The 26,851-nt window shown below is 45.0% G+C and overlaps 1 protein-coding gene across 2 annotated transcripts in view; it reads left to right on the top strand.

The window, feature by feature from the left end:
* MTCL2 (microtubule crosslinking factor 2) overlaps nucleotides 1-26,851 on the top strand; it is a 111,265-nt gene that overhangs the window by 58,353 nt on the left and 26,061 nt on the right. The window contains exons 4-10 of one of the 2 annotated variants that reach the window (XM_060189539.1): nucleotides 2,069-2,131; nucleotides 2,940-4,121; nucleotides 10,581-10,721; nucleotides 14,457-14,582; nucleotides 16,929-17,159; nucleotides 22,977-23,081; nucleotides 24,642-24,809. In XM_060189539.1, coding sequence (XP_060045522.1) covers nucleotides 2,069-2,131; nucleotides 2,940-4,121; nucleotides 10,581-10,721; nucleotides 14,457-14,582; nucleotides 16,929-17,159; nucleotides 22,977-23,081; nucleotides 24,642-24,809 — 2,016 coding nt within the window. The remainder of the gene's footprint in view (nucleotides 1-2,068; nucleotides 2,132-2,939; nucleotides 4,122-10,580; nucleotides 10,722-14,456; nucleotides 14,583-16,928; nucleotides 17,160-22,976; nucleotides 23,082-24,641; nucleotides 24,810-26,851) is intronic. The other variant, XM_060189550.1, reaches the window with a different exon arrangement.

The raw sequence follows: 26,851 nt of genomic DNA, 5'->3' as shown, positions 1-26,851 counted from the left end.
AAAGAAAAAAAAAGAGTATATTGTTGTTATTGCTGTTATTATGATCACCACCAGGGTTATTGCTGGGGCTTAATGCTTGCATAACCACTCCAACACTCCCAGAAGCCCCCCGCCCCCCTTTAAAAGAATTTATTTATTCATGAGAAAGATAGGAGAGGAAGAACCAGACATCATTCTGGTACATGTGCTGCCGAGCATTGTATTCAGGACCTCATGTTTCAGAATCCAGTGCTTTATCCACTGTGCCTCCTCCCAGACCACCCCAGAATATTTTTATCTATCTATCTATCTATATCTATCTATCTATCTATCTATTTTTGGATAGAGACAGAAATTGAGAGGAGAAGAGGAGATAGAAAAGGTGAGACATAACTTCAGCACCACTTTACTACTCGTGAAGTTTTGAACAGACCAAGGATTTGAACCATGAGCACTGTAATGTGAGTGCTTAGCCAGGTGTACCACTGTCCCCTTCCCCTGAAGTTACTTTTTAAAAAGGCTTTTTCAGGAGTCAGGCAGTAGCGCAGTGGGTTAAGCCACGTGGCACAAAGTGCAAGGATCCTGGTTTGAGCCCCTAGCGCCCCACCTGCAGGGGAGTCACTTCACAGGCAGTGAAGCAGGTCTGCAGGTGTCTATCTTTCTCTCCCCCTCTCTGTCTTTCCCTCCTCTCTCCATTTCTCTCTGTCCTGTCTAACAATGATGACATCAATAACAATAACAGTAATAGCTATAACAACAATAAAAAAACAACAAAGGTAACAAAAGGGAAAAATAAATACAGATATGTTAAAAAAGGCTTTTTCTTCCTTTTTTTTTTTTTTCGATAGAGAAATAGAGCACAAGAGAGACACCTGCTCTACAGCTCATGAAGTTTATCCCCTACAGATGGGATTAAAACCAGGTCTTTGAGCATGGCAACATGTGTGCTCTATTGGGTGTGCCACTGCCCAATCCCCTCACAGTTTTTTTATCCATGTAAACGTTGCTTATCTAATCAAATTCATCCATTTCTTCCCTTACTGCTTCTGGATTTCTGACTCATGATTATCACATAGCCTTATTTTGCTTTAATCTGCCAAATTGTAAGAATTATCAGTTCTGGGCTGAGGTAGATAGCATAATGGTTATGCAAGCAGACTCTCATGCCTGAGGCTATAAAATCCCAGGTTCAATCCCCTGCACCACCACAAGCCAGAGCTGAGCAGTGCTCTGGTTAAAAAAAAAAAAAAAGAATTATCAGTTCTTCATCATTTCCAGACTTCCTGTGTAATTATGATTCTTTGTACCCATATTGATTTTGCTCATTAGTCTTCATTCTGAAGGAGAGTCACCTAGGAATGCAAGTTATGTGGTGAATGGATTCCCCTCGAGCTGGAGTTTTGCATGCAGAGTGTTATGGAAATGTCCTTCTGGGAATAACACTGTCAGGGAAAGAGGCAGGAAGAGGAATGGAGGTGCAGAGCATTCACAGCAGTGGCCTCAGTCAGTCCCATGGTGGTGGGCCCCTGAGATGGAATGGTGATTTGGTGTTGTCCCAAGTTGAGGCAAGGGGCCATGATGTGGACCAGTCATTACATGTGGGAGGGATCTTGACTGAGGTGGCCAGGAGGAGGACTCAACTGCAAGGTCTTAGCTGGAGGAATGAGAAGAGGAGAGAAATGAGACTGGGCCCAGCACCACAGCATCTTCTCCAAATACCTTGTCTGTCTTCACCATTGATGTGTTGTTTAATAGTACCTGATACATAATATGTGCTTGGGAAATCTTTGGTGAATCAATGAAAGACAAAGACAAACTCAGATTTCCAGGCCAATGGCTCACAATGTGGGGACGGGAGAGAAGGGAGGAACATCTCTCACCCTCTGGCTGGTATGTTCAGAACCATTTCTCCTTGAGTCTGTCTAGCCTGTCCCCAGTTTGTACCCCCACTTGAGAGTCCCCTGGCTTAGCAATCGGTGCCCATCAAGGCTGGGATCTCAGTGGAACTCTGAGCACTGAGACTACTCTTTGGATGTTCATCTTCCTAGTGAGCTTTCAGTTCTGTTTCTTTTCTTTTACCTCCCTCTAGCATTCCTTGAAGAAAAGAGGAACCCGCTCCCTGGGAAAGACTGATAAGAAGCCTTCAATGCAGGTATTTCTCAGCAGCCTCTCCAGACAGGGTTCACCTGCAGCCCAGAGACTTCACTCGGGGTGGCCATGGATTCTCCAGAGCTGGCCACCTCTCTCTCCCTAGCTTTACCTCATTCTCTCTTTCTTCATTTTCTTTCTTTTTTTCTTTTTATATTTTATTTATTAATGAGAGGGATAGGAGGAGAGAGAGCAAGAACCAGACATCACTCTGGTACATGAGCTGTGGGGGACTGAACTCAGGACCTCATGCTTGAGAGTCCGATGCTTTATCCACTGTACTTACTACCTCTGGGACCACACCTTTTTCTTTTTTCTTTTTTTTAATTTCTTTACTTTCTTCATTTTCTTAGCTCCTCTGCCTTCTACTTCATTTCCCAGTACTGTGCCATAATCCCATAGTTCTCTTATGTTCAGGTAAACTGCTTATATGTAGCACGGGCCAGGCATAGAACATGGTGCCAGGCATATTTTATAATTATCTCATTTAATCCTGCCCGTGGCCCTGTGATAGAGAGAATGTCATTGTCCCCATTGTATAGGTAATAAAACTGTTGTAATCTTGGTCATAGTAGCAGCAACAATCTCCCTGGAAAAATGTCACTTATACCAGGAAGCCTTCCTGGCCTTCCCAGGCTATGTGTGGTGTTCCGCTCCCCCCTCTGGGCTCCCAGCTCCTTGTGTGTCAGGACTTTACCTGTTTTATTTCTGTATCTTCAGCACATAGTGCTTTTTGAAATATTGTGGCTGAGTTCTACGACTCTTAACTTTCCTGGATTGTTTTTTTTTCCCCCATGCCCATTGGACCCCAGGAGGACAGTGCAGACCTGAAGTGTCAGCTGCACTTTGCAAAGGAGGAGTCAGCTCTCATGTGCAAGAAGCTCACCAAGCTTGCCAAGGAGAATGACGGCATGAAGGAGGAGCTGCTCAAGTACCGCTCACTCTATGGCGATCTGGACAGTGCCCTGTCGGCTGAGGAGCTGGCAGATGCACCCCACTCACGAGAGACTGAGTTGAAGGTGCATCTGAAGCTGGTGGAGGAGGAAGCCAACCTGCTGAGTCGTCGTATCGTGGAGCTGGAGGTGGAGAACCGAGGCCTGCGGGCCGAGATGGACGACATGAAGGACCACGGAGGTGGCTGTGGGGGCCCAGAGGCCAGGTTAGCTTTCTCTGCGCTGGGCGGCAGTGAGTGCGGGGAAAGCTTGGCAGAGCTGCGGCGACACCTGCAGTTCGTGGAGGAGGAGGCAGAGCTGCTCCGGCGCTCCTCGGCTGAGCTCGAGGACCAGAACAAGTTGCTTCTGACTGAACTGGCCAAGTATCGCTCTGAGCACGAACTGGATGTGACCATGTCTGAGGACAGCTGCTCTGTGCTCAGTGAGCCCTCGCAGGAGGAGCTGGCTGCCGCCAAGCTGCAGATCGGTGAGCTCAGCGGCAAGGTCAAGAAGCTTCAGTATGAGAACCGTGTGCTCCTGTCCAATCTCCAGCGCTGTGACCTTGCCTCCTGCCAGAGCACCCGGCCCATGCTGGAGACAGATGCTGAGGCCGGAGACTCAGCCCAGTGTGTGCCTGCTGCCCTTGGAGAGTCCAGCGGCCCCCACGCTGCCCGGATGTGCAGAACCAGGGAGGCCGAAGCACTCCCTGGGCTGAGGGAACAGGCCGCCCTGGTCAGCAAGGCCATTGATGTTCTGGTGGCTGATGCCAACGGTTTCTCGGCTGGCCTCCGTCTGTATCTGGACAATGAGTGTGCTGACTTTCGACTACATGAGACCCCTGACAACAGCGAGGGACCCAGGGACAGCAAGCTCATCCATGCCATCCTGGTGCGGCTGAGCATGCTGCAGCAGGAGCTCAACGCCTTCACGAGGAAAGCAGACACTGTTCTTGGGAGCTCTGCCAAGGAGCAGTCAGAAACTTTCTCCCCCTTGCCCACCCTGGGCTCCCAGGGCCCCTCCAAGGAGATGCTTCTGGCCAAAGATCTTGGCTCTGACTTCCAGGTGAGATGTCCCATTCATAGACTGTACTACTGAATTTTTAAAAATACTTTATTTATTTATTAATGAGAGGGATAGGGGAGAGAGAGCCAGACATCACTCTGATACATGTGCTGCTGGGATCAAACTCAGGACCTTATGCTTGAGAGTCCAGTGCTTTATTCACTGTGCCACCTCCTAGACCACCTACTAGATTTTTTATAGAATGTTTTTATTGAACCATAATGCACACGAGCGCGCGCACACACACACACACACACACACACACACACACCACACACACGCACAAACACACACACCGAGAGAGAGAGAGAGAGAGAGAGTTAGAGTTAGTTAAAGCTCTAGCCTACAGTGTAATGCATTTTCACAAGGTGAGTGCATTCTGGTCTACTTATCACCTGAACTGGAGGATGACCACCATCTCAGAACCAACCCCACTGTCCCACCCTTCTCAAAGCTACCCTGGCTCCCAAGAGTAACCCCTTTCTTGATTCTTTTTTGTTGTTGTTTTTGTTTGCCTCCAGGGTTGTTGCTGGGGCTCAGTGCCTGCACTACGAATCCACTGCTCCTGGCGGCCATTTTTCCCCATCTCGTTGCCCTTGTTGTTGTTGTTGTTGTTTTTATTGTTTTTGTTGCCGTTGATGTTGTCGGATAGGACAGAGAGAAATCTAGAGAGGAGGGGAGATAAAGAGGAGAAGAGAAAGATAGACACCTGTAGACCTGCTTCACAGCTTGTGAGGCAACCCCCCTGAAGGTGGGGAGCCGGGGGCACGAACTGAGATCCTTACACTGGTCCTCGCACTTCGCGCCATGTGTGCTTAACCCACTGCTCTACCACCCAACCCCCTCTTGATTCATTTTTATGTACCTTTGAGCTTTATGTAAATTTTATCATATAAGTGGGTGTGTACACTTGGCATCTTTCACTCAGCATCATGTTTGTGGTCACATGCAGCAACAGTTCACAGACAGTCATTACTGCATATAACCCCACTGAGTGATTTTGCCCTAATTCATTTATTCAGTTACTGTTTAACAGGTAGATACTGGGGTTATTCTGAAGAGCTATCTTTTGGCCAGAGTATCTTTTCTTCTTGTTACTTTTTCAACTCTGTGTGTTCAAACTAATATTATTAGTCTGATCCTTTGGGGGCATCTGGTAGAGTTCCTCTGTCACTATGTGACTGACCCAGCTGCCAGCTCCTGGTACATCGCAGGGCAGTAATGTGGGAGGAGTTTTGATAGAGGTGCTTCTCCCTCTCTCTCTTTTTCTTTTCTTTCTTGTTTCTTTTTTAAAGATTTTTAAATATTTATTTATTCCTTTTTGTTGCCCTTGTTGTTTTTATTGTTGTAGTTATTATTGTTATTGCTGATGTCATTGTTGGATAGGACAGAGAGAAATGGAGAGAGGAGGGGAAGACAGAGAGGGGGAAAGAGACACCTGCAGACCTGCTTCACCGCTTGTGAAGTGACTCCCCTGTAGGTGGGGAGCTGGGGCCTCGAACCGGGATCCTTATGCTTGTCCTTGTGTTTTGCACCACCTGCGCCTAACCCGCTGCACTACCACCCAACTCCTGTTTCTTTTTTTATTATTCTTTTTTAATTTATTTAATTTTAATTTACCATAGAAGTTCTCAGCTCTTACTTATGGTGGCATGAAGGACTGAACCTGAGACCTGGGTGCTTCAGGCATGAAAGTCTTTTTGCATAACCATTATGCTATCTTCCCTGCCCTCTTTCTTTCCTTTTTTTAGAGCTTTATTTATTGAGTACACATGAGAGAGAGTTTTACATGAGACAGAGAGATGAGAGAATGAAGCCAGAGCACACTTTGGTACGTATAGTGCTGGAAATATAACTAGGAGCCTCAGGTATGTGAGCCCAATGTTCTCCCAGTTGAGCCATTTCTCCAGCTGCTGTCTCTCTTTCTGTCTGAAAAAGTTGGCCTAGAGAGAGATCAAGACCCAGACAATAACAAATAAATAAATAATAATATGAATAAATTAAAACATAGTTGCAATAATTTATTATTTTCTTTTCTTTATTTATTTATAGGATAGAGGCAGCCAGAAATCGAAAGAGAAGGAAATAATAGAGAGGGAGAGAGACAGAGAGACCTGCAGCACTACTTCACCACTTGCAAAGCTTTCCCTCTGCAGGTGGGGACTGGGGGTTTGAACCCGGGTCTTGCACATTGTAACACGTGCACTCAACCAGGTGCACCACCACCCAGTCCCTTAATTTTTTAAAATTAAAAATATTTGATCAGAGACTAGTGGTGGCACACACATTGAACACACACATGACTATGCACAAGGACCTGGGCTTAAGCCCTTAGTCCCAACCTGTAGGGGTGGGAGCTTCCCTAGCAGTGAGGCAGTGGGGTGTCACTCCTACTCTCCCCTTCTCTCTCTCTGTCTCTAATATATTTTTTAAAGATTTTAGTTATTTATTAATGAGAAAGATAGGATAAGACATAGGAAGAACCAGACATCACTCTGGTACATGTGCTGCCAGGTATTGAACTAGGGACCTCACGCTTGAGAGTCCAATGCTTTATCCACTGTGCCACCTCCCGGACCACCCTCTCTAAGATTTTATTTATTCATAAAGAAGAATAGGAGGAGAGAGAGAAAGAACTAGACATCACTCTGGTACATGTGCTGCTGGGGATTGAATTCAGGACCTCATGCTTGGGAGTCCAATCTACTGTGACACCTCCCAGATCACCTCTTCCCTTTCTCTCTCCCTTTCCCTTTCAGTTTCTCTCTGTCCTATCTAATAATATATATTTGATGAGGTTCAAAGAATCAACAAAAAATTTAAAAATTGCCTCCCCCCCCTCCTTATTACCTCCAGGATTATCTCTGGGGCTTGGTGCCTGCATGACAAATCCACTGCTCTTGGTGGCCATTTTTTTTACATTTTTCCTCTTTTGTTCTTCCTTCCTTCCTTCCTTCCTTCCTTCCTTCCTTCCTTCCTTCCTTCCTTCCTTCCTTCCTTTTCTTCCCTTTCTTTATTCAACAGGCCAGAGAGAAATTGAGAGAGCAAGGGAAAATAGAGAAGGAAAGAGACAAAGAGACACCTGCAATTCTTGCTTCACCTCTTGGGAAGTCCCACTGCAGATGGGGAGTGGAGGCTGAAACCCAAGTCCTTACATATGATAATGTGTATGCTTAACCTGGTGCACCACCACCTGGCCTCCTGAAAATTGGCTTTCTTAAGACAATGAAGTTCCAGCTTTGTAGTTAAAATATTACTTAGAAAAACAAAATAGCAAATGCATTTGTCAAAAAAAATTATTGCCACAGTGATCCATAATCATGCTGGGTTTTTTGAAATGTCTGAGATTAAAGGATGAAACTTCTTCCTCACTTCTTCTTACTCACTGCAAGCACCACTTATTAGTCTGGAGTGATGCTGTCCAAGTACAGTAGCCACTAGCCACATGTGGCTACTTAAATTAATAAAATTCTGTAAGTTAGGGAGTCAGGCGGTAGCGCAGCGGATTAAATGCAAGGACCGGCATAAAGATCTCAGTTCGAGCCCCCAGGGCCCCACCTGCAGGGGAGTCGCTTCACAGGCGGTGAAGCAGGTCTGCAGGTGTCTCTCTTTCTCTCCCCCTCTGTCTTCACCTCCTTTCTCCATTTCTCTCTGTCCTATCCAACGATGGCATCAATAACAACAACAATAATAACTACAACAATAAAAAACAACAAGGGCAACAAAAGGGAATAAATAAATAAATATTAAAAAATTCTATAAGTTTAAAAAAAAGTATTTTAGTGAGAAAGAGTAGATACAGAGAGAAAGATACTATGAGAGAGGAAGAGACCAGAACACTGCTCAGCTCTGGCTTATGGTGGTGCAGGGGATTGAACCTGGGACCTCAGAGCCTCAGGCTTGAAAGGCTTTTGCATAACCATTATGCTATCTCCCCAGCCCAGGTTTAACTTTTATTTCTTAATTTGGAATAGCCATGTTTCAGGTAGCTGCCATGTGTACAGGGTACAGATCTAAAAATAGTTCATCATCTGAGCATGGTCGTAAATTTTTCTCTCCTACTCTCATAGAGTTATTTATTTATTATTTTGTCATTGGTGGAGCTTCACTGCTCCAGACTGATTTTTTCAGATAGAAAGAGAAAAAGACGAAGCAAGGGAAAGTCGCCCGTAATAGCACTGAAGCTTCCTTCAGTGTGGTGGGGGTTGGACTCAAATCTGGATCATGCATATGACAAAGCAGGTGCACTACCCAAGTGAGTTATCCTACTGGCCCTTGATTTTAATTTTTAGATTTATTTGATTTTCACTTTTTAATATTTATTTGCTTTTTAAATTATTTTTTTTTTCTTTTATTGCTCTTTGATCAAGGGTGAGAGACAGAGAGAGATGGAGAGATAGATGGAAGGGAGGAAAAATGACCTAGATCCACTACTTGTGAAGCTTCCTCACTGCAGGTAGGGACTAGGGATTGAACCCAGTTTTTTGTGCATGTAATTTGTAGCTCTCTGCTGGGTGTACCACTACCTGGTCTTTTTGGGTAGTTTTTTTTTTTTTTAAGATCTATGTACTTGCAACTTGGAAGGTGGTGAAGTGCTCTGAGAACTTTGGATCTAAAAACATGAGGTCAGGACAGGTGTAGATAGCATAATGGTTATGCAAAGAGACTTATTCCTGAGGCTCCAATGTTTCAGTTTCAATTCCCTGCACCTCCATAAACCAGAGCTGAGCAGTGCTCTGGTAAAAATAAATGAATAAGTAAATAAATATTTAAAAAATAAATTAATGAATCACATAAAATAAAAGCATGAGGACACAAGTTTGATCCTCGGCATTACCAAAGTGATGATCTGGTTCTCTCCCCATAAATAATTAGGTAAATAAATAAATAAGATTTATTATTTAATGAGAGAGAACCAGAGCACTGTTCTAGCATATGCAGTGCTAGAGACTGAACCTGGGGCCTCATGCATATAAGTACTACATTCTACCACTAAATCACCTCCTAGGTTGCATTTATTTGTTAGTTTGTTTATTTGTTTATTTATATTACCAGAGCATTACTTAGTTCTGGCTTATAATGATGCAGGGACTTTGGAGCCTCAGGCATGAGAGTCTCTTTGTATATCCCCTACCTGTGCATGTATTTTAAAAATAAATTTTTGATTGTTTTTCTCTGTCTTTATGAGAGATAGCAGAGCTCTCTGCTCATCATCCCCTATTTGTCTTTTCATCATAATTACTATATGCACACAATTAATTTTTTTTTTTTTAACCAGAGCTGATCAGCTCTGGCTTTTGATGGTGCAGGGGATTGAACCTGGTACTTTGGAAACTCAGGCATAAGAGTCTCTTTGTATAACCATTATGCTATCTACTCCTGCCCCACAATTAATTTTCTTACGTAATGTGCTTACTTCTTCATTTACTTATAATGCTGTACTTAGTGTTTAGCTACTTCTTATGTTCTGTTGGAGATACTGTGATAAGTTAAGATAGATATGATTCTTTGCCTGACCCACTATCCCTTTACCTGACTCATTATCACTTAGTGGGGAAGAGAGGTGTTATTTAAAATAGCATGTTTTTGAATGTCAAAGTACAACCTGAGATGAAGACTCTCAAGAAAAGTAATTTGGTTCTTTGCCCCTGGGTCATTGGAAGTCTACGTGTGCTGTACTGCATGGCCACCACCTTGCCCTTCTTTTTTTTTTTTCCTCTTAAAGACTTTATATGAGCTGAAAAGTTGAAAAACAGAGACAGAGAGACAGGGAGAGGTGTGTGTTTGTCAGAGCTGGGGATCAAATGAGGAGCCTCAGGCCTGCAAGTCCCATGCTCTACCAAATGAGATATATCTCTGGCCACAGGAAGAGACTTTTGGCAGAGGAAGAGCCTGTGCACAACCCAGAAGGAGGATGGTATGCCCAAGGACTAAGAGGAGGGAGGCTGGACTGCAGAGAGCGCAAGGGAGGTTTGGGAGTAATGAAAGTGGTCTTGTAATGTCTGTCTGTACAGAGGATTTCACTCTCCATTTCATAGTTGCACAAGAAGTTGTCCCATAACTCCCTCAATCCATGCCATGTTGATCTAGGCTGACTGACCTTAACGTTTTTTTAATCAAGCACCTTACTCCACGTTAGGTCTCTCTTCTGGTTCTTGGGGTAGAAATGAGCTGCGACCATACACTTGAGGCTGCTTCAGAAAGGTTATACATGAGACAGACATTTCGAGATTGTGTTTTCACTCACACTAACCTGTCATTGACTCTTCTGGTAAACATTCATTGAATGATTGCATTGTCCTAACGATGGCTGCATATGAACTAGAGAGGTGAATCCTTAGATCTCAAAACCTCAGGTGTGTGATCAGAACCCACAGGCCTGGGTTGGGGCTGTTTCCAGCACAACTCAGGCCCCTCCTCATGGTTACCTTTGGTCTCTTCTGCCTGTGCCTCTGGTAGCCTTCTGACTTCAGGGACTTGCCGGAATGGGAGCCCAGGATACGAGAGGCCTTTCGGATGAGCGACTTGGATTCCAAGCCTGATCCTAGTCGGAGCTTCAGGCCTTACCGAGCTGAAGACAATGATTCCTACATCTCTGAGGTGGGCCTAGACCTGAGCCAGCAGGGGAGGGGTTAGAGAAGATCAGTTTGGGCCTCTCCACAGGAGACTGGTCTATTTGTGGAGGAGGGTCTTGGCTGGTGATGAGGTGGGTTTTGACTACTCCATTTGGTTTTGAGCTTCTTGGTAGCTAAGCAAAAAAAGAAAAGCCAAGTGGTTTGTGTCATCCTCATGACTTGAAGAAAACTGATAACTTCATTTGAATAAAAAGATTAAAATGTTTTAAAATACTTATTCCCTTTTGTTGCCCCCCCCTTTTTTTTAGTTATTATTGTTAATGTCATCATAGGACAGAAAGAAATGGAGGGAGGAGGGGAAGACAGAGGGGGGGAAAGATAGACACCTGCAGACCTGCTTCACCGCTTGTGAAGCTTGAACTGGGATCCTTGTTCAGTTCTTGCACTTCATACTCTGTGTGTTTAACTCGGTGCACTACCACCTGCCCCCCTCTGATCCTCATTTTTCTTACCTTTTAAAATAAAGGTGATCCTTCATTTGGCTGAAATACATGTAAACCCAGGTCCATGTTGTATGAGCATGAAGGATACATGGACCTGGGTTTACATGTATTTCAGCCAAATACATGTAATGGAAGGGAAAATAGAGGGGGGAGAGAAAGACACCTGCAGACCTGCTTCACCACTTTTGAAGTGACCCCCCTGCAAGTGGGGAGATAGGGGCTCGAACAGGGATCCTTAACACTGATTCTTGTGCTTCAAGCCATGTGCGCTTAACCCACTGTGCTACTGCCCGGCCCCCACATTTTATTTTATTCTATTATTTTTGACTTGCTCAATTCTGGCTCGAGGGGGTGCTGGAGATCAGACTTGGAACCTTCAGTCTCAGGCATGAATGTCTATTACATCAACTATTTATTATGCTATTTTTCCCACCCACCGCCATTATCATCATCATTCATCAACTCTTGTTATTTAGTATCAGAGACCGGATACAGGTCTTCTCACATGCATGATACCATTCAGTGGCTTCCCCTACCTAATTTTTTTTAAATTTATTTTCTTTTTAGTGGAACTAGGGCCTCCACATACATGATTTCACTGATCTGGGCTACTATATATATATATATTTTTTCCTTTTGTTGCCCTTGATTTTTTTTATTGTTGTTGTTATTGTTGTTGTCGTTGTTGGATAGGACAGAGAGAAATGGAGAGAGATGGGGAAGACAGAGAGGTGGAGAGAAAGACACCTGCGGACCTACTTCACCACTTTTGAAGCGACTCCCCTGCAGGTGGGGTGCCGGGGGCTCGAACCAGGATCCTTAAATGCTGATTCCTGTGCTTAACCCACTGCACTACCGCCCAACTCCCTATTTTTACTTTATTTATTTATTTTTTATTTATTCCCTTTTGTTGCCCTTGTTTTATTGTTGTAGTTATTATCATTGTTGTCGTTGTTGGATAGGACAGAGAGAAATGGAGAAAGGAGGGGAAGACAGAGAGGAGGAGAGAAAGATAGATACCTACAGACCTGCTACACCGCCTGTGAAGCGACTCCCCTGCAGGTGGGGAGCCGGGGTTCGAACTGGGATCCTTATGCCGGTCCTTGTGCTTTGTGCCACCTGCGCTTAACCCGCTGCGCTACAGCCCGACTCCCTATTTTTACTTTTTAAAAAAAAGATTTTTAAAATTTATTTACTCCCTTTTGTTGCCCTTGTTGTTTTATTGTTGTAGTTATTATTATTGTTGTTGATGTTGTTGTTGGATAGGAGAGAAAAGAATGGAGAGAGGAGGGGAAGACAGAGATGGGGAGAGAAAGAGAGACACCAGCAGACCAGCTTCACTGCTTGTGAAACGAATCCCCACTTGTGAGCCGGGGGTTGGAACCGGGATCCTTACACCGGTCCTTGCACTTCTCATCATGTGCACTTAACCCACTGCACTACTATTAATATTTAATGTCTGTTTTTTGCAAAGCACAGCTCATCTCTGGCTTATGGTGGTACCTGTGATTCCTTCATGTTTTTCTACTCAAGCTTAGTGCATACTTAAAAAAATATATTTTGGGGTCGGCCGGTGGCGCAGTGGGTTAAGCGCATGTGGCGCAAAGCGCAGGAACCGGCGTAAGGATCCCAGTTCGAGCCCCCGGCTCCCCACCTGCAGGGGAGTCGCTTCACAGGCGGTGAAGCAGGTCTGCAGGTGTCTGTCTTTCTCTCCTCCTCTCTGTCTTCCCCTCCTCTCTCCATTTCTCTCTGTCCTATCCAACAATGACAACAACAATAATAACTACAACAATAAAACAACAAGGGCAACAAAAGGGAATAAATAAATAAAATAAATATTTTAAAAAAATTTAAAAAAAGAAAAATATTCTTTTTGAATATAAAGAATTAATATACCTTCAGTAAAAGGCACTTCCTTTACTTATATATTCAAATAGATTTTTACACATGTATAGACTAGTTAAACATATATGAAGACCTTTATTTCTCTGTTTCTTAAGAGAGGAGGGGAAGACAGAAGGAGAAAAGAAAGACAAGACACCTACAGACATGCTTCACTGCTTATGAAGTGACCCTCCCTTGCAGGTGGGGAGCCAGGGGCTCAAAGCAGGATCCTTGCTCTGGTCCTTATGCTTCACACTGTGTGCACTTAACCTGGTATGCTACTGGTGCCAGTGAAGCAAGTCTGCAGGTGTCTTATCTTTCTTTCCCACTCTCTGTCTTCCTCTCCTCTCTCAAGTTCTCTCTGTCCTATCCAGCAACAACAACAGTAACAAAAACAACAACAATAAAATGGGAAAAAATGGCCACCAGGAACAGTGGATTCGTAGTAAAGGCACTAAGCCCCAGTGATAATCCTGGAGGCAATATATATATATACATATATATATATATATGAACTGTGAAATCATTTATGCATGAGGTCCAGGTCTGAAAAAAAAAAAAAGCAAAACCAATTTCTTAGTGGAAACACAAGGAATTTTTTTTTTGCCTCCAGGGTTACTGCTGGGGCTCAGTGATGCACCACCATGAATCCACTGCTCCTGGAGGCCATTTTCCCCGCTTTTGTTGCCCTTGTTGTTGTAGCCTTTTTGTGGTTATTATTGTTCTTGTTGATGTCGTTCATTGTTGGATAGGACAGAGAGAAATGGAGAGAGCAGGGGAAGACAGAGAGGGCGAGAGAAAGATAGACACCTGCAGACCTGCTTCACCGCTTGTGAAGCGACTCCCCTGCAGGTGGGGAGCCAAAGGCTCGAACCTGAATCCTTACTTTGGTCTTTGCGCCACGTGTGCTTAACCCACTGTGCTACTGCCGGACCCCCGGATTTTTTTTGGGGGAGGGCACAAATATACTTATGCGATTTCACCACTCCCAGTACCCAGCTTTTCCTTTTAGGGAGAGAAAGACAGAGACAGGCACACACACATACATATACAGAGGGAGATAGAACATAGATAGCACTATCCCACCATCCATGGAGCTTCCCCTAGTACTGTGATGCTCTCATGTGGTGCCAGGATTTGAATCTGGTGCCTTGTACATTAGTAAGGCAAATACTCCTCTGTATGATCTATTATAACAATAGCTAGATGGTATATACACTGTTAAGGAACATCCATTTGATTTGATTTGAGTTTGAAGGACAGCTTGGATCCACTTTACCACCTTGTGGTACCATCTTGTCCTTTGACCACAGTATCTGTGCTTCCCTAGCTCTCTCCCTCCTCATCATCTCTGTCCTTTGTTTCTTCCCCAGATCAAGGAGCTGCAGCTGGTGCTGGCTGAGGCCCATGATAGCCTCCGGGGCCTGCAAGAGCAGCTCTCCCAAGAACGCCAGCTTCGGAAAGAGGAGGCTGACAATTTCAACCAGAAGATGGTGCAGGTAGGTGTTGTGCTGTGACCTCTACAGACTCCATTCTCTCTTCCCTGAGCCGAAGGCAGAAGCGTCAGGGGTCCATGGGTCTTTAGAAAACAAGACTCGAGGGAAACCAAGCCTTCCAGTCCCATGCTGCACTTGCTTTTATGTATTAGCTGTACTGGGTTGGAAGCCTGGCCTTGTTACTGACTGCGATTTCATCCGAAGACTCTCCTCTTTGGGCCTCAGTTTCCCATCTCTGACTCCTGTTAGAGCTGAAAACGTAGCAGGAAGGCTGTGGTCTGCCACCTGGTAATCAAGAGAACTGTCTTGATACTAAAAAGTATGCATTAAGCCCTTCATATATGTCAGAACTGTGCAAATTATTTTCCACAGATCATGACCTTTAATCCTCATGCCTTCTCCTATTAGGGATCCTCATTTTATAGTTGGGTCTGATGCTGAGAGAGCTGAAGTTCTTTACCCAGGGTTAGTGGAATTGAGAGTCAATCCAGAGGGGTCGGGTGGTAGCACAGCGGGTTAAGCGCACATGGCTTGAAGCACAAGGATCGGCTTAAGAATCCCGATTCTAGCCCCTGGCTCCCCACCTACAGGGGGGTTGCTTCACAGGCAGTTTGTGCGCCTGGCTCCCCACCTGTAGGGGGGGTCACTTCACAGGTGGTGAAGCAGATCTGCAGGTGTCTTTCTCTCCCCCTCTCTGTCTTGCCCTCCCTTGATTTCTCTTTGTCCTATCCAACAACAGCAACAACATCAATAGCAACAATAGCAATAATGACAACAAGGGCAACAAAATGGGATAAAATGCCCTCCAGGAGCAGTGGATTCGTAGTGCAGGCACTGAGCCCCAGCGATAACCCTGGAGGCAACAACAACAACAACAAAGAAAGGGAATCTATCCATATCTACAGCTCACTTGGCTATAACTGTGCATTACTTCGTAGGGTGTTGCAGACTGTTACCCTTCTTCACTCCCAGCATGCCTTTTGCTCTCCACATGGGTCATCCCTTCCTGTCATCATTGCTCACCCTTCCTGGTTTCTCATTCAATTTAACAGTTCACGTGAGTCATTGGCACCCAGTATGTCTGCAGTTTAGGGTGTCATTTAAGTTTTATTTATTTATTTTATTGCCATAAGAGTTATCACTAGGACTCAGTGCCTGAATGACAAATACACCACTCCCAGCAGCTTTTTTTTAAAAGGACAGAGAAATTAAGAGATGAGGGGTGATAGAGAAGGGGAGAGAAAGACACTTGCAAATCTGCTTCACTGCTTGTGAAGCTTCTCCCCGTGTGGTGGGGATCAGGTAACTTTTATTTACTTAATTGAGAGATAATGAAAGTAATGCAGTGCCTGGGATTGAACCCAGGGCCTCAGCCACTGTGTGGTATTTTTTAATCAGACAGATGATGGTCAAATCCCAGCTATTTCAGTGATTTGTAGCTGTGATTGCGGCTGGTTTTTGTTTGTTTTTTTAATACAAATGAGTCATACAGTTTTATTATTTTATTTTATTTACTTTGGATAGAAACAGAGAGAAATAGAGAGGGGGGAGTTGGGCAGTAGCACAGCGGGTTAAGCAGATGGAGCAAAGCACAAGGACCGGCGTAAGGATCCCAGTTCAAGCCCCTGGCTCCCCATCTGCAGGGGAGTCACTTCACAAGCGGTGAAGCAGGTCTGCAGGTGCCTATCTTTCTCTCCCCCTCTCTGTCTTCTCCTCTCCATTTCTCTGTAACAACAATAACATCAATAACAATAATAACTACAACAATAAAACAAAAAGGGCAACAAAAGGGAATAAATAAATAAATAGAAATTGAAAGGGAGGGGGAGTAAAAGAGAGACACCTTCAGCACTGTTCCACCACTTGTGAAGCTTCCTCACTGCAGGTGGGGACAGGGTGTTTGCACATGATGAGCATGGCAACATGTGCTCTGCTAGGTGGAGCCACTGCCTGGCCCCCATTCCTGCTGCTTTTATGAAGTATCTTTTCCCTAGGGTAACTGAGGTTAATGTTTCTCTCAGCCAAAGGGGCTACTACTAGTGGAATCCTTAGCAGGGGTCACCAGCAGGCACAGTCTGTCCCCTCTACCCTTAGCTGCAGTCTAAGTTTATCCCTCTCCTATCTAAATGAAAAGGCATCTGGGGGGAGTGAGGGTGGGGGTAGATAGATAGCATAATGGTTATGCAAAGAGACTTAAAGAGCCTGAGTCTCCGGAGTCCCAGGTTCAATATCTGTCACCACCATAAGTCAGAGCTGATCAGTGCTCTGGTTAAAAAAAAGGCACAGGGGTTGTGCACGGTAGCATACCATGTTAAGCGCACATAGTGATTGCTCTTGTTCCTCTTGCAGCTGAAGGAGGACCAGCAGAGGGCACTCCTGAGGCGAGAGTTTGAACTGCAGAGTCTGAGTCTTCAGCGGAGGCTAGAGCAGAAATTTTGGAGCCAGGAGAAGAACATGCTGGTGCAGGAATCCCAGCAGTTCAAACACAACTTCCTACTGCTCTTCATGAAACTCAGATGGTTCCTCAAGCGCTGGCGGCAAGGCAAGGTTTTGCCCAGCGAGAGGGATGACTTCCTGGAGGTAAGGTTTCCCCTGGAACTGGGGGGAGGAGTGGAGTGGAAAGACCGGATGAGAGTGCCAGTCAGCTGGCATCAGCATAGCCCTGAGGCTCATATCCATGCCAGCAGCTTGCAGGCTCCCATCTCCCGAGGCTACACTTGGGCCACATACATGGCAATGCAGGCAGCTTGATGAGCTATCTCTCTGGCCCTTCACTTCCCTTTTAAACGTTTATATTTTATTTTATTTTATTTTTTCCCTTTTGTTGCCCTTGTTTATCATCATTGTTGTTATTATTGCTGTCATTGTTAGATAGGACAGAGAGAAATCAAGAGAGGAGGGGAAGACAGAGGGGGAGAGAAAGATAGATACCTGCAGACCTGCTTCACCACTTGTGAAGTGACCCCCCCCCCTTGCAGGTGGGGAGCCGGGGGATCAAACCAGGATCCTTATGCCGATCCTTGCGCTTCATGCCATTTGTGCTTAACTCACTGTGCCACCTCCCATCTCCCCTCCCTTTTTTTTTAAAAAAAAAAAAGAGCAAGGAAGTGAGGAGAACCAGGGTATTACTCTGGCATATTTGTTGCCAGGCATCAAATTCAGGATGTCATGCTTGAGAGTCCAATATTTTGTTTGTGTTTTGGTTTACCATGAGGCTTATCTCTGAGACTTAGGGCCTGCACAATACTCTGCCACTCCAGGCAGCCATTTTCCCCCTTTTTCTTTTGATAAAGGGTGAGCAAGGAGACAGATGATAAATAGATAGATAGATAGATGGATAGATAGATAGATACATCTATAGCACTGATTGTGAAGCTTCCCCCTCTGTAGGTGGGAAATGGCTTGAGCCCAGGTTCTCATGCATGGCAATGTGTGCACACTACTGCATGTACTGCCACTCAGCCCTTACAGTTCAATATTGTTTTACCTGTACGTATGTATGTGTTTATTTATTGCCTCCAGGGTTACCATGGTGGCTCGGTGCCTGCACTATGAATCCACTGCTCATGGAGTCTATTTTTTCCCTTTTTGTTGCCCTTGTTGTGCCCTTGTTGCTGTTATTGTTTTTGCTGTTGTCGTTGTTGTTGGATAGGACAGAGAGGGGTAGATAAAGATAGACACCTGCAGACCTGTTTCACTGCTTGTGAAGCAACCTCCCTGCAGGGGAGCCAGGGGCTTGAACCGGGATCCTTATGCAGGTCCTTGCATTTTACACCACCTGCGCTTAATTCGCTGCACTACCACCCGACTCCCATAGTTCAGTATTTTTATCCACTTGTCTGCGTCTTAGTACAGCATTTTATCTACTTGGCTACTTCCACCATACTCCTTTTTAACAAACCTCAGTCTGTAGCAGGCAATAGTATCTAGGTGAATTTAGTCATCTAGTTTTGTGATTTTTGCACTGTATACCATATAGCCCCTATAATCCAACACAGTTTAAAATAGAGCTCACTTCCATTGCACCAGAAGGCTCCCTCATGTAGTTACTATTCCTCCCTATCTGCATTTAGCACTATTCTGATTTCTTACCTTATGCCCTGGATTAATTTAGCCTATTCTAGAACTTCATATATGTGCATGTAGTTCCTTTTGTTCAATATGATTTTTTCAGATGCATCCATGTTTTATATATAAAAGTAGTGCATTATTTTTATTGCCATAGATAATGCAGTTATACATGCACATGTGCATGAAACCTTGGGGAATGAACTGAAGATCTTATAAATGGTACCAAGCCCCAGCAATAACCATGGAGGCAAAAAAAAAAAAAAAAGACTCTGTGTCGCTAGAAGGAAATGATACACAGGAGAGAGAGACTCCAAAGCACTGTATTGCTCTCCCTCTCCCTCCCCCCTCCTCTTCCCCCTCTTCCTCTCCCTTTCCCTCTCCCTTTCTCTCTCCCTCTCCCTCTTCCTCTCCCTCTCTTGTGGTGCTGTCCATGGTGCTCCTATGTCATGCCAGCAATCAAATCCAGGGCCTCATGCATGGGAAGGCATACACTTTATCTGCTAAGCCTTCTCCCAACCCCTTGAAGAGTCACTGTCATTAAATGAGTGTATTCCTTGCTGCCTCCATCCTGGAGTTTTTGTTTGTTTGTTACCAGAGCACTGCTCGACCCTGGTTTATTTTGTGTTAATATGTACATGTTTATAGGGCAAGTCTTACTGTGCTTGAGCATAGGCTGTTATGCCAGACCCTGCCCAGGAATATTATGTAACATACAATGTAGGTGTCATATTAAATCTCCCAAATATCTGGATTAAGCATACCTGGTTACGGATCTCAGAGAAAGAATTGTACACTTGTGTATATAAACTACTGCCGGACTAGCGTGGGGGTGCCTCTTCCCCGGGTGTGTACTCTCTGGGTTGGAGAGAACTTGACCGGAGCCAGCCTAGGCTGCTACTCACTTCAGCGATGTGAGGGAGATGACTCATGAACCAAGCACATGGTTGCAGCGAGGCAATGCAACATCTTTATTGATCAGAGAGCCAAGGCTTTTAAAGGACAGACCTGGAAGTGACAAGTTAGAAATGGAAATGGCTAGGAAAGGGGCGGAGAAAGGCAAAAGGGGCTGGGAAGGTAGGAACTTCCTTAGCAACTGTTGCAAGGGTTTAAACTGGTAGCATTAATAATACCCTGCAGTCAGGGAGGGTCTTGATGGTAGAAAGAAGATAGATCAAAGGAATGGAATGGGTGGGGATCTTTCAGGCAAAACAATGATTATTTAGATAGGCCATAGTATCAGGAATGCAGGGTGGAGCAGGGGGAGCTGGCTTAATGTTTTAAGGAATGCCAGGCTCCTGGAGGCAGAAAATTGCAGGGTGCTTTGTGAGGCTTCTCACAATTTCCCGACAGACTACGTTTAGATATCAGTGAGCAGAGATGGAATTGGGGCATCTGTTCATGCAAGCTCTGCTGCCCAATGTGCTCTCAAGAAGCCTGGACCCCTGCCCTGACCCTGGAAACTCTTTTTCATTTGGCTGGTAGGGCACCATGATCTTTTGATTTTCCTTACTACCTTACTGCTCCTTCTCATTCTGCTTAGCCAGATCCTTCATTCTCTCTGATCTGACTATATAGTCAATGACTATACTTTTACTTCCTTGGCTGTTCTTCCAGGTTCATGACTATCTGGCCTTTTTTACACATTGCAAAACAATACGGAATCCAGATCAGGCATACTATACCCACATCTAAACCATTATTGTCTGGACTATTACCATGACCTCCTAATTGGTCTGTTTTTACTCTTGCTTCTGTCCTTGCACTTGTCCACCAAGCCTCTTACATTTATTTATTTAGCCACCAGTTATCACTCTTCCCCTGTATGATTCATCTTAAAAAAAAAAAAAAAAAGAGGCAGATTCTTTTAAGATAGAAGGCAAGGGGCCAGGTGGTGGCACACCTAGTTGAATGCACATGTTATAATACGCAAGGACCCGAGTTTGAGCCCCTGGTCCCCACATGCAGGGGGAAAGCTTTTTGAGTGGTAAAGCAGTGCTGCAGGTGTCTCTCTGCCTCTCTCTCACCCTCTACCCTCTCAATTTCTGACTGTCTCCAATAAATAAAGATAATTAAAAAAAATTTTTTAAAAGATAGAAGGCAGGGGAGAGATAGAAGATGAAACACCACAGAACTGCTCCATCACTCATGCAACTTCCCCATGCAAGTACTCCCATGTGGTACCTGGGGGTTTGGACTCAGGTCCTTGCACATGATAAAGTGTGCATTCTACTGTGCAAGCCATCTCTTGACCTTTGCTTCTTGTTTTCAAAAAAGTATAAAAAGATAGCTGGCAATAAGCACTGTGTGGATGGTGCCCTAGATCTGTGAGTATGGACCCTATTATGTATCTCAGTATAGAAGTTTGAGTGGCGGAGTCGAGTGGTAGCACAGTGGGTTAAGCGTACATGGTGCAAAACACAAGGACCAGTGTTAAGGATCCTGGTTTGAGTCCCCGGCTCCCCACCTGTAGGAGAGTAGCTTCACAGGAAGTGAAGCAAGTCTGCAGGTGTCTTTCTCTCCCCCTCTCTGTCCTCCCCTCCACTCTATATTTCTCTTTGTCCTATCCAACAATGACAACATCAATAACAACAACAATATTAACTACAGCAACAATGAAAAAAAACAGGGGCAATAAAAGGGAAAATAAATAAGTATAAAAATAAAATAAAAAGTTTCAGTGGGATTTTTTTTTGCCTCCAGGGTTATTACTGGGGCTTGGTGCCTGCATTACAAATCCACTGCTCCTGGAGACCATTTTTCCCATTTTGTTGCCCTTGTTGTGCTTGTTGTAGTTGTTATTGTCATTGTGGTCATAGCTGTTGTTGGGTAAGAGAGAAATGAAAGAGGAGAGGAAGACAGAGGAAGAGAGATAGATACCTGTAGACCTGCTTCACCACTTGTGAAAGTGACCACCCTGCAGGTAAGGAGCTGGGGGCTCGAACCAGGATCCTTATGCCAACCCTTGCACTTTGTGCCATGTGCGTTTAACCCACTGCGCTACCACACAGCTCCCGGGAATTTTTTTAAACTAGAGGTCAGATCAAGTTATTCTTTGGCTGACAATCCTTCTTTGGGTTCCATTTAGCTCAGAGGAGAAGCCAGTGTCCTTAGAGTGACTTCATCTACCAGCTTTGTTCCCTGTACCTCTCACTTCTTTCCTAATCCTCAGACAGACATGTGGCAATCTCAGAACTTTTGCACTTACCGTGTCCTTCCTTTCCCTGGAATTCTCAACCTACAGATATTCACATGACTTACTGTCTTACTTCCTTCAGGCCTTCCTTGACTTTCCAAAAGGAACACATTCTAGCTTTCCAAAAGTAACACATTCTAGCTCCTTTCCTTGTTTTCTTTTTCTCCATGACACTGTGTGGCATTTCAAATACTTGATGACATTTCACATTTTAAAAAAATTATTATTTAAAAAATAATTTATTAATGAGATGGGGAAAAGAAACAGCATCACTCTGGCAAATGCTATGTCAGGGATCAGACTCAAGAAATTCTAACACTTTATCCAATGTGCTACCTCCCAGGACATTTAATTATTTTAATATGAGAGAGACAGACTGAGACTAGAGTACTGCTGTGGCATATGTAGTACCCCCAGACTGAACGTAGGGCATCATGCATGCAAGTCCTGTGCTCTAACGCTGAGATATCTCCCCTGCCTGTCTATCTTGCTCCTTGATGTATTCCTACTCATAAGAGGTGAAGCAAGTCTCTCTCTCTCTTTCTTCTTATTTTTCTTCTTCTTCTCCTCTTTTTTTCTCTTCCTTCTCACTTTATGTCTGTACTATCAAGTAAAGAAAAGGAAGAAGAAGAACAAAAAAGGGAAGAAAACTAATAAAGGAACAAGCAAAATAGTTCACTTGGATAATGTTCTGCTTTACTTTGTGCACAACCTGGGTTCAAGCCCAGCCCCCACTGCATTGGGAGGGGGGCTTTGGTACTGTGGCACCTTTTACTCTCTTTTGCCTCTCTGCCTTCTCTTGTCTCTATCTAAAGAAAAAAAAAAACAAAAAAACCAACAAATCAGAAAAACAGAAGGAGCAGTATTATGCAGGCATGGAGCTCCAGCAAAAATCCCAGTACACACACACACACACACACACACACACACACACAAAGGGGTGGGGTGGGAGGAGAAGCAATACCTAGGCTGGTATCTTTGATCCTGTTCCATGAACTCATACTGTTTCTTCCTGCTAGTTGTACAGGCCTGTTTCTACTTGGTTCACTAGCCTGAGTGCTCTTCATCTGTAGTTCAGACCCCCAGGCATGATACCATCCCATCTCATGCTGAGTACATTTTTTTTTAACTAGGTAAATAGCATGAAGGAGCTGTACCTGCTGATGGAGGAAGAGGAATTAAATGCCCAGCATTCTGATAATAAGACCTGCATAGGGGACAACTGGACCCAAAATACAGTGAGTTCTCAGCCTATTACCAGTCCTGTCCATTTGTTCCTTTGGCTACTTAGTGATCACTTGCTGCTTGCTGACATCTCTAATTAATTTTCACCCAATATTGGACATTAGAGCTGTGGAGAATTATTGCCTAATCATGGATCCCAAAGTGTGTATTGTGGGGGTACACAAGTCATCTCAGTTAATGGGAGAGTGAATGATAGACTGTGGGGTCAAAGGCAAGGCAGTTCATACTACTTGGAGCACTGGTTTTTGGTTTTTTTTTAATATTTATTTATTCCCTTTTGTTGCCCTGGTTGTTTTTTTTTTATTGTTGTAGTTATTATTGATGTCATTGTTGTTGGATAGGACAGAGAGAAATGGAGAGGGGAAGGGAAGACAGAGAGGGGGATAGAAAGATAGACACCTGCAGACTTGCTTCACCACTTGTAAAGTGGCTCCCCTGCAGGTGGGGAGCCGGGGGTTCGAACCCGAATCCTTATGCCAGTCCCTGCGCTTTGCGCCACATGCACTTAACCCGCTGCGCTACCACCTAACTCCCTACTTGGAGCATTGGAACAGTATCATAAGAAAGGGGCAATGGGGAGTTGGGTGGTAGTGCAGCGGGTTGAGCGCATGTGGTGCAAAGTGCTAGGACTGGCTTAAGGATCCCAGTTGAAGGCCCCGGCTCTCCACCTGCAGGGGAGTCACTTCACAAGCAGTGAAGCAGGTCTGTAGTTGTCTGTCTTTCTCTCCCCATCTCTGTCTTCCCCTTCTCTCTCCATTTCTCTCTGTCCTATCCTACAATGACAACAGCACTAACTACAACAATAAAACAAGGGCAACAAAAGGGAATAAATAAATAAATAAATAAAAATAAACATAAAAAAATAAAGGGACAATGGATACTGGATTTTGAAGATGAGTTAGAGCCTGCCTAGTTGAGAATGAGGAAAGGACCATTTTGGGCCAAGAGAACTGTGAGTACATAGGTAAAGCAAGATATTCTGAATTTGGCTGCAGCTCGAAATGTGCATGTAGAGAAAAAGGCATAAGCCTAGAATCATACAAAGAGGGACCTTGTGGTCTGAGGCCAGGAACCCTCAAATCAAGCACTGAGATAAAGAGAACAGTGAGTTCAGTTTCCAAGGTTACACACAATGGACTAGGATGCAGATGGGTAGAAGTCATGGACTCAGGAAAGAAAATTGGAACCAAGTCTAGCAGTCAGGAAGGACTTATGGTTTATATGCTTCATCTGGCCAGGTCTGAGAGGCAGATCTTGATCAAGGAGAAAGACTAGAACCTTTGCCATTGAATCTCAAGGAAGCCAGGGCCCAGATCAGATTTAATCCTGCTCCAGCTGCAGAGTTTTTTTTTTATCTTTGTGAGGCTGTGATGCATTTTGTCCTAGGGATAGTCAGGACTGGGATAGTCTTGCTCATCTCGTGGGTGAGTCGATCTGGAGAGGTCCCTGAAGACTAGTAGAGTCCTGGGTTACACTTAGTGGATGTTCTCTGCTCCAGTCCCTGCCCCCCTCCCTTCTGAAAGTTTCTGACCCAGGCTTTGCCCCATCTGCAGCCCAATGAGTATATCAAGACACTGGCTGACATGAAGGTAACACTCAAGGAACTGTGCTGGCTGCTCCGGGATGAACGCCGTGGTCTGACTGAGCTTCAGCAACAGTTTGCCAAGGCCAAAGCCACCTGGGAGACAGAGCGGGCAGAGCTCAAGAGCCATACCACCCAGGTACATCTCCCACCTGTCAGTCATGTACATCTGCCCCAGCTCCCCTCTCAGCCAAGCTGCCCCCAACTGTCAGATTTATGATGATCATGTTCAAGCCATGCTTCTGGAAATACAAGACCCTCTTCACCTCATCTGTCACCAGAGAGGGTAAGAGGCTTGCCTAGAGTCAGTCATATAGTAGGGGTACTAGACACAGTTCTTCTTCTAGCTTTTGCCCTTCTTCCGTAGCCAGTCAACAGCGTCAGGTTGAGCCTGATGTAAAGTTTCGAGACCTCCTTTGAATCTGGAGAGGTGGCAGTCGTTGACTATGTGGGTCATAGTCTGTCTGTAGCCGCAGGGGCAGTTCAGGTCATCTCTGGCTCCCCAGCGATGGAGCATAGCGGTGCACTGGTCATGGCCTGTTCGATAGTGATTGAGGAGGGCCCAATCATAACGTGCTAGGTCAAAGCCGGGTTGACGCTTGCAGGGGTCTGTGATGAGGTGTTTGTTCTTTACCTCAGCTGACTGCCAACTCTGTTTCCAGGAGACTGGAACAGAGAAGTTCAGTGTAGGCATAGGGGACCAGATTGGGTGACGAGACGTCAAGCGTTGGACAGGGTGGGCGAAGATATCCGCATATATTGGCAGGTCTGGTCGAGCGTAGACGTGGGAAATGAACTTAGATGATGCCGCATCCCGACGAATATCTGGCGGGGCGATGTTGCTAAGAACTGGCAGCCGTGGAACGGATGGTTCCAGAAATTATCCTCATGGAGGAATATAATTTGGAATCGACCAAGTGGACATGGGGGCTATGGAACCATACTGGGGCACAGTATTCTGCAGTGGAATAGCATAATGCCAGAGAGGATGATCGTAGTGTGGCAGCGCTCGCACCCCATGAGGAGCTGGCCAGTCTTGCAATGATGTTATTCCACGCGCCCACCTTTGCTGCAGTTTTTATGAGATGTTCGTGAAATGACAGAGTGCGATCGAGAGTAACGCCAAGATAGACTGGCTGAGCTTCATGCCGGATTCTCGTATCGCCAAGCTGCACATTAAGCTCACGCAAGGCCGAGGCATGGTGTAGATGGAAAACAGATGATACCGTTTTTGCAGTGCTAGGGATTAGTCGCCATTTTTTCCAGTAATCAGATATCAGAAACATGTCTTTCATGAGTGTTTCCTCGAGGATGTCGAACTTGGATGCCTGAGTTGCACAGCAGATGTCATCGGCGTAGATGAACTTCCTTGAAGAAGTTTTTGGGAGGTCATTGATGTAAATATTAAATAGCGTAGGAGCCAGAACAGAGCCCTGGGGGAGGCCACTTGAGACAAGTCTCCATCTGCTAGACACAGTGAGAACTGAGAATCACTGAGTCAGGGGAGGAATTGACAAGTGGGCATCACAGGCAGCTGTGCTGCACCAGCGGCTCACAAGTGGAGCCAGAACCCTTACCTGCCTGTCTGTACCTAGTAATGTCCTTCATCCCCATGCTAGACTCTTGTCCACCTTTGTTCGTTCCTCTCCTTATCAGGATCACCTTCACTTCCTACCACCTGGCTTCAGTTTGCTCCCTCCACTCAAACTGGGCAATTCCTCCTCCCTAAAACCCAGTGTGACCTAAGGACACTTAACCAGGGGCTGGGCAGTGGCACACCAGGTAGAGTACTCATGTTACCATGAGCAAGGACCTAGGTTCAAACCTCCCAGTCCCCATCTGTAGGAATGGAAACTTCACAAGTGGTGAAGCAATGCTATAGGTGTCTATCCTCTCTCCCTCTCAATAGGCTTTATTTTTATAATTAATTTAAAATTTTTTTATATTTATTTATTTTCCCTTTTGTTTTCCTTGTTTTTTATTGTTGTTCTATTTATTATTGTTGTTGTTATTGATGTTGTCGTTGTTAGATAGGACAGAGAGAAATGGAGAGAGGAGAGGAAGACAGAGAGGGGGAGAGAAAGACAGACACCTACAGACCTGCTTCACTGCCTATGAAGTGACTCCCCTGCAGGTGGGGAGCCGGAGGCTCAAACCCGGATCCTTATGCCAGTCCTTGTG

Source organism: Erinaceus europaeus, chromosome 1, assembly GCF_950295315.1.
Source record: "Erinaceus europaeus chromosome 1, mEriEur2.1, whole genome shotgun sequence".
NCBI lineage: Eukaryota > Metazoa > Chordata > Mammalia > Eulipotyphla > Erinaceidae > Erinaceus > Erinaceus europaeus.
The sequence above is the reverse complement of the archived record's forward strand: the minus strand, read 5'-3'. Positions and strand labels throughout refer to the sequence as shown.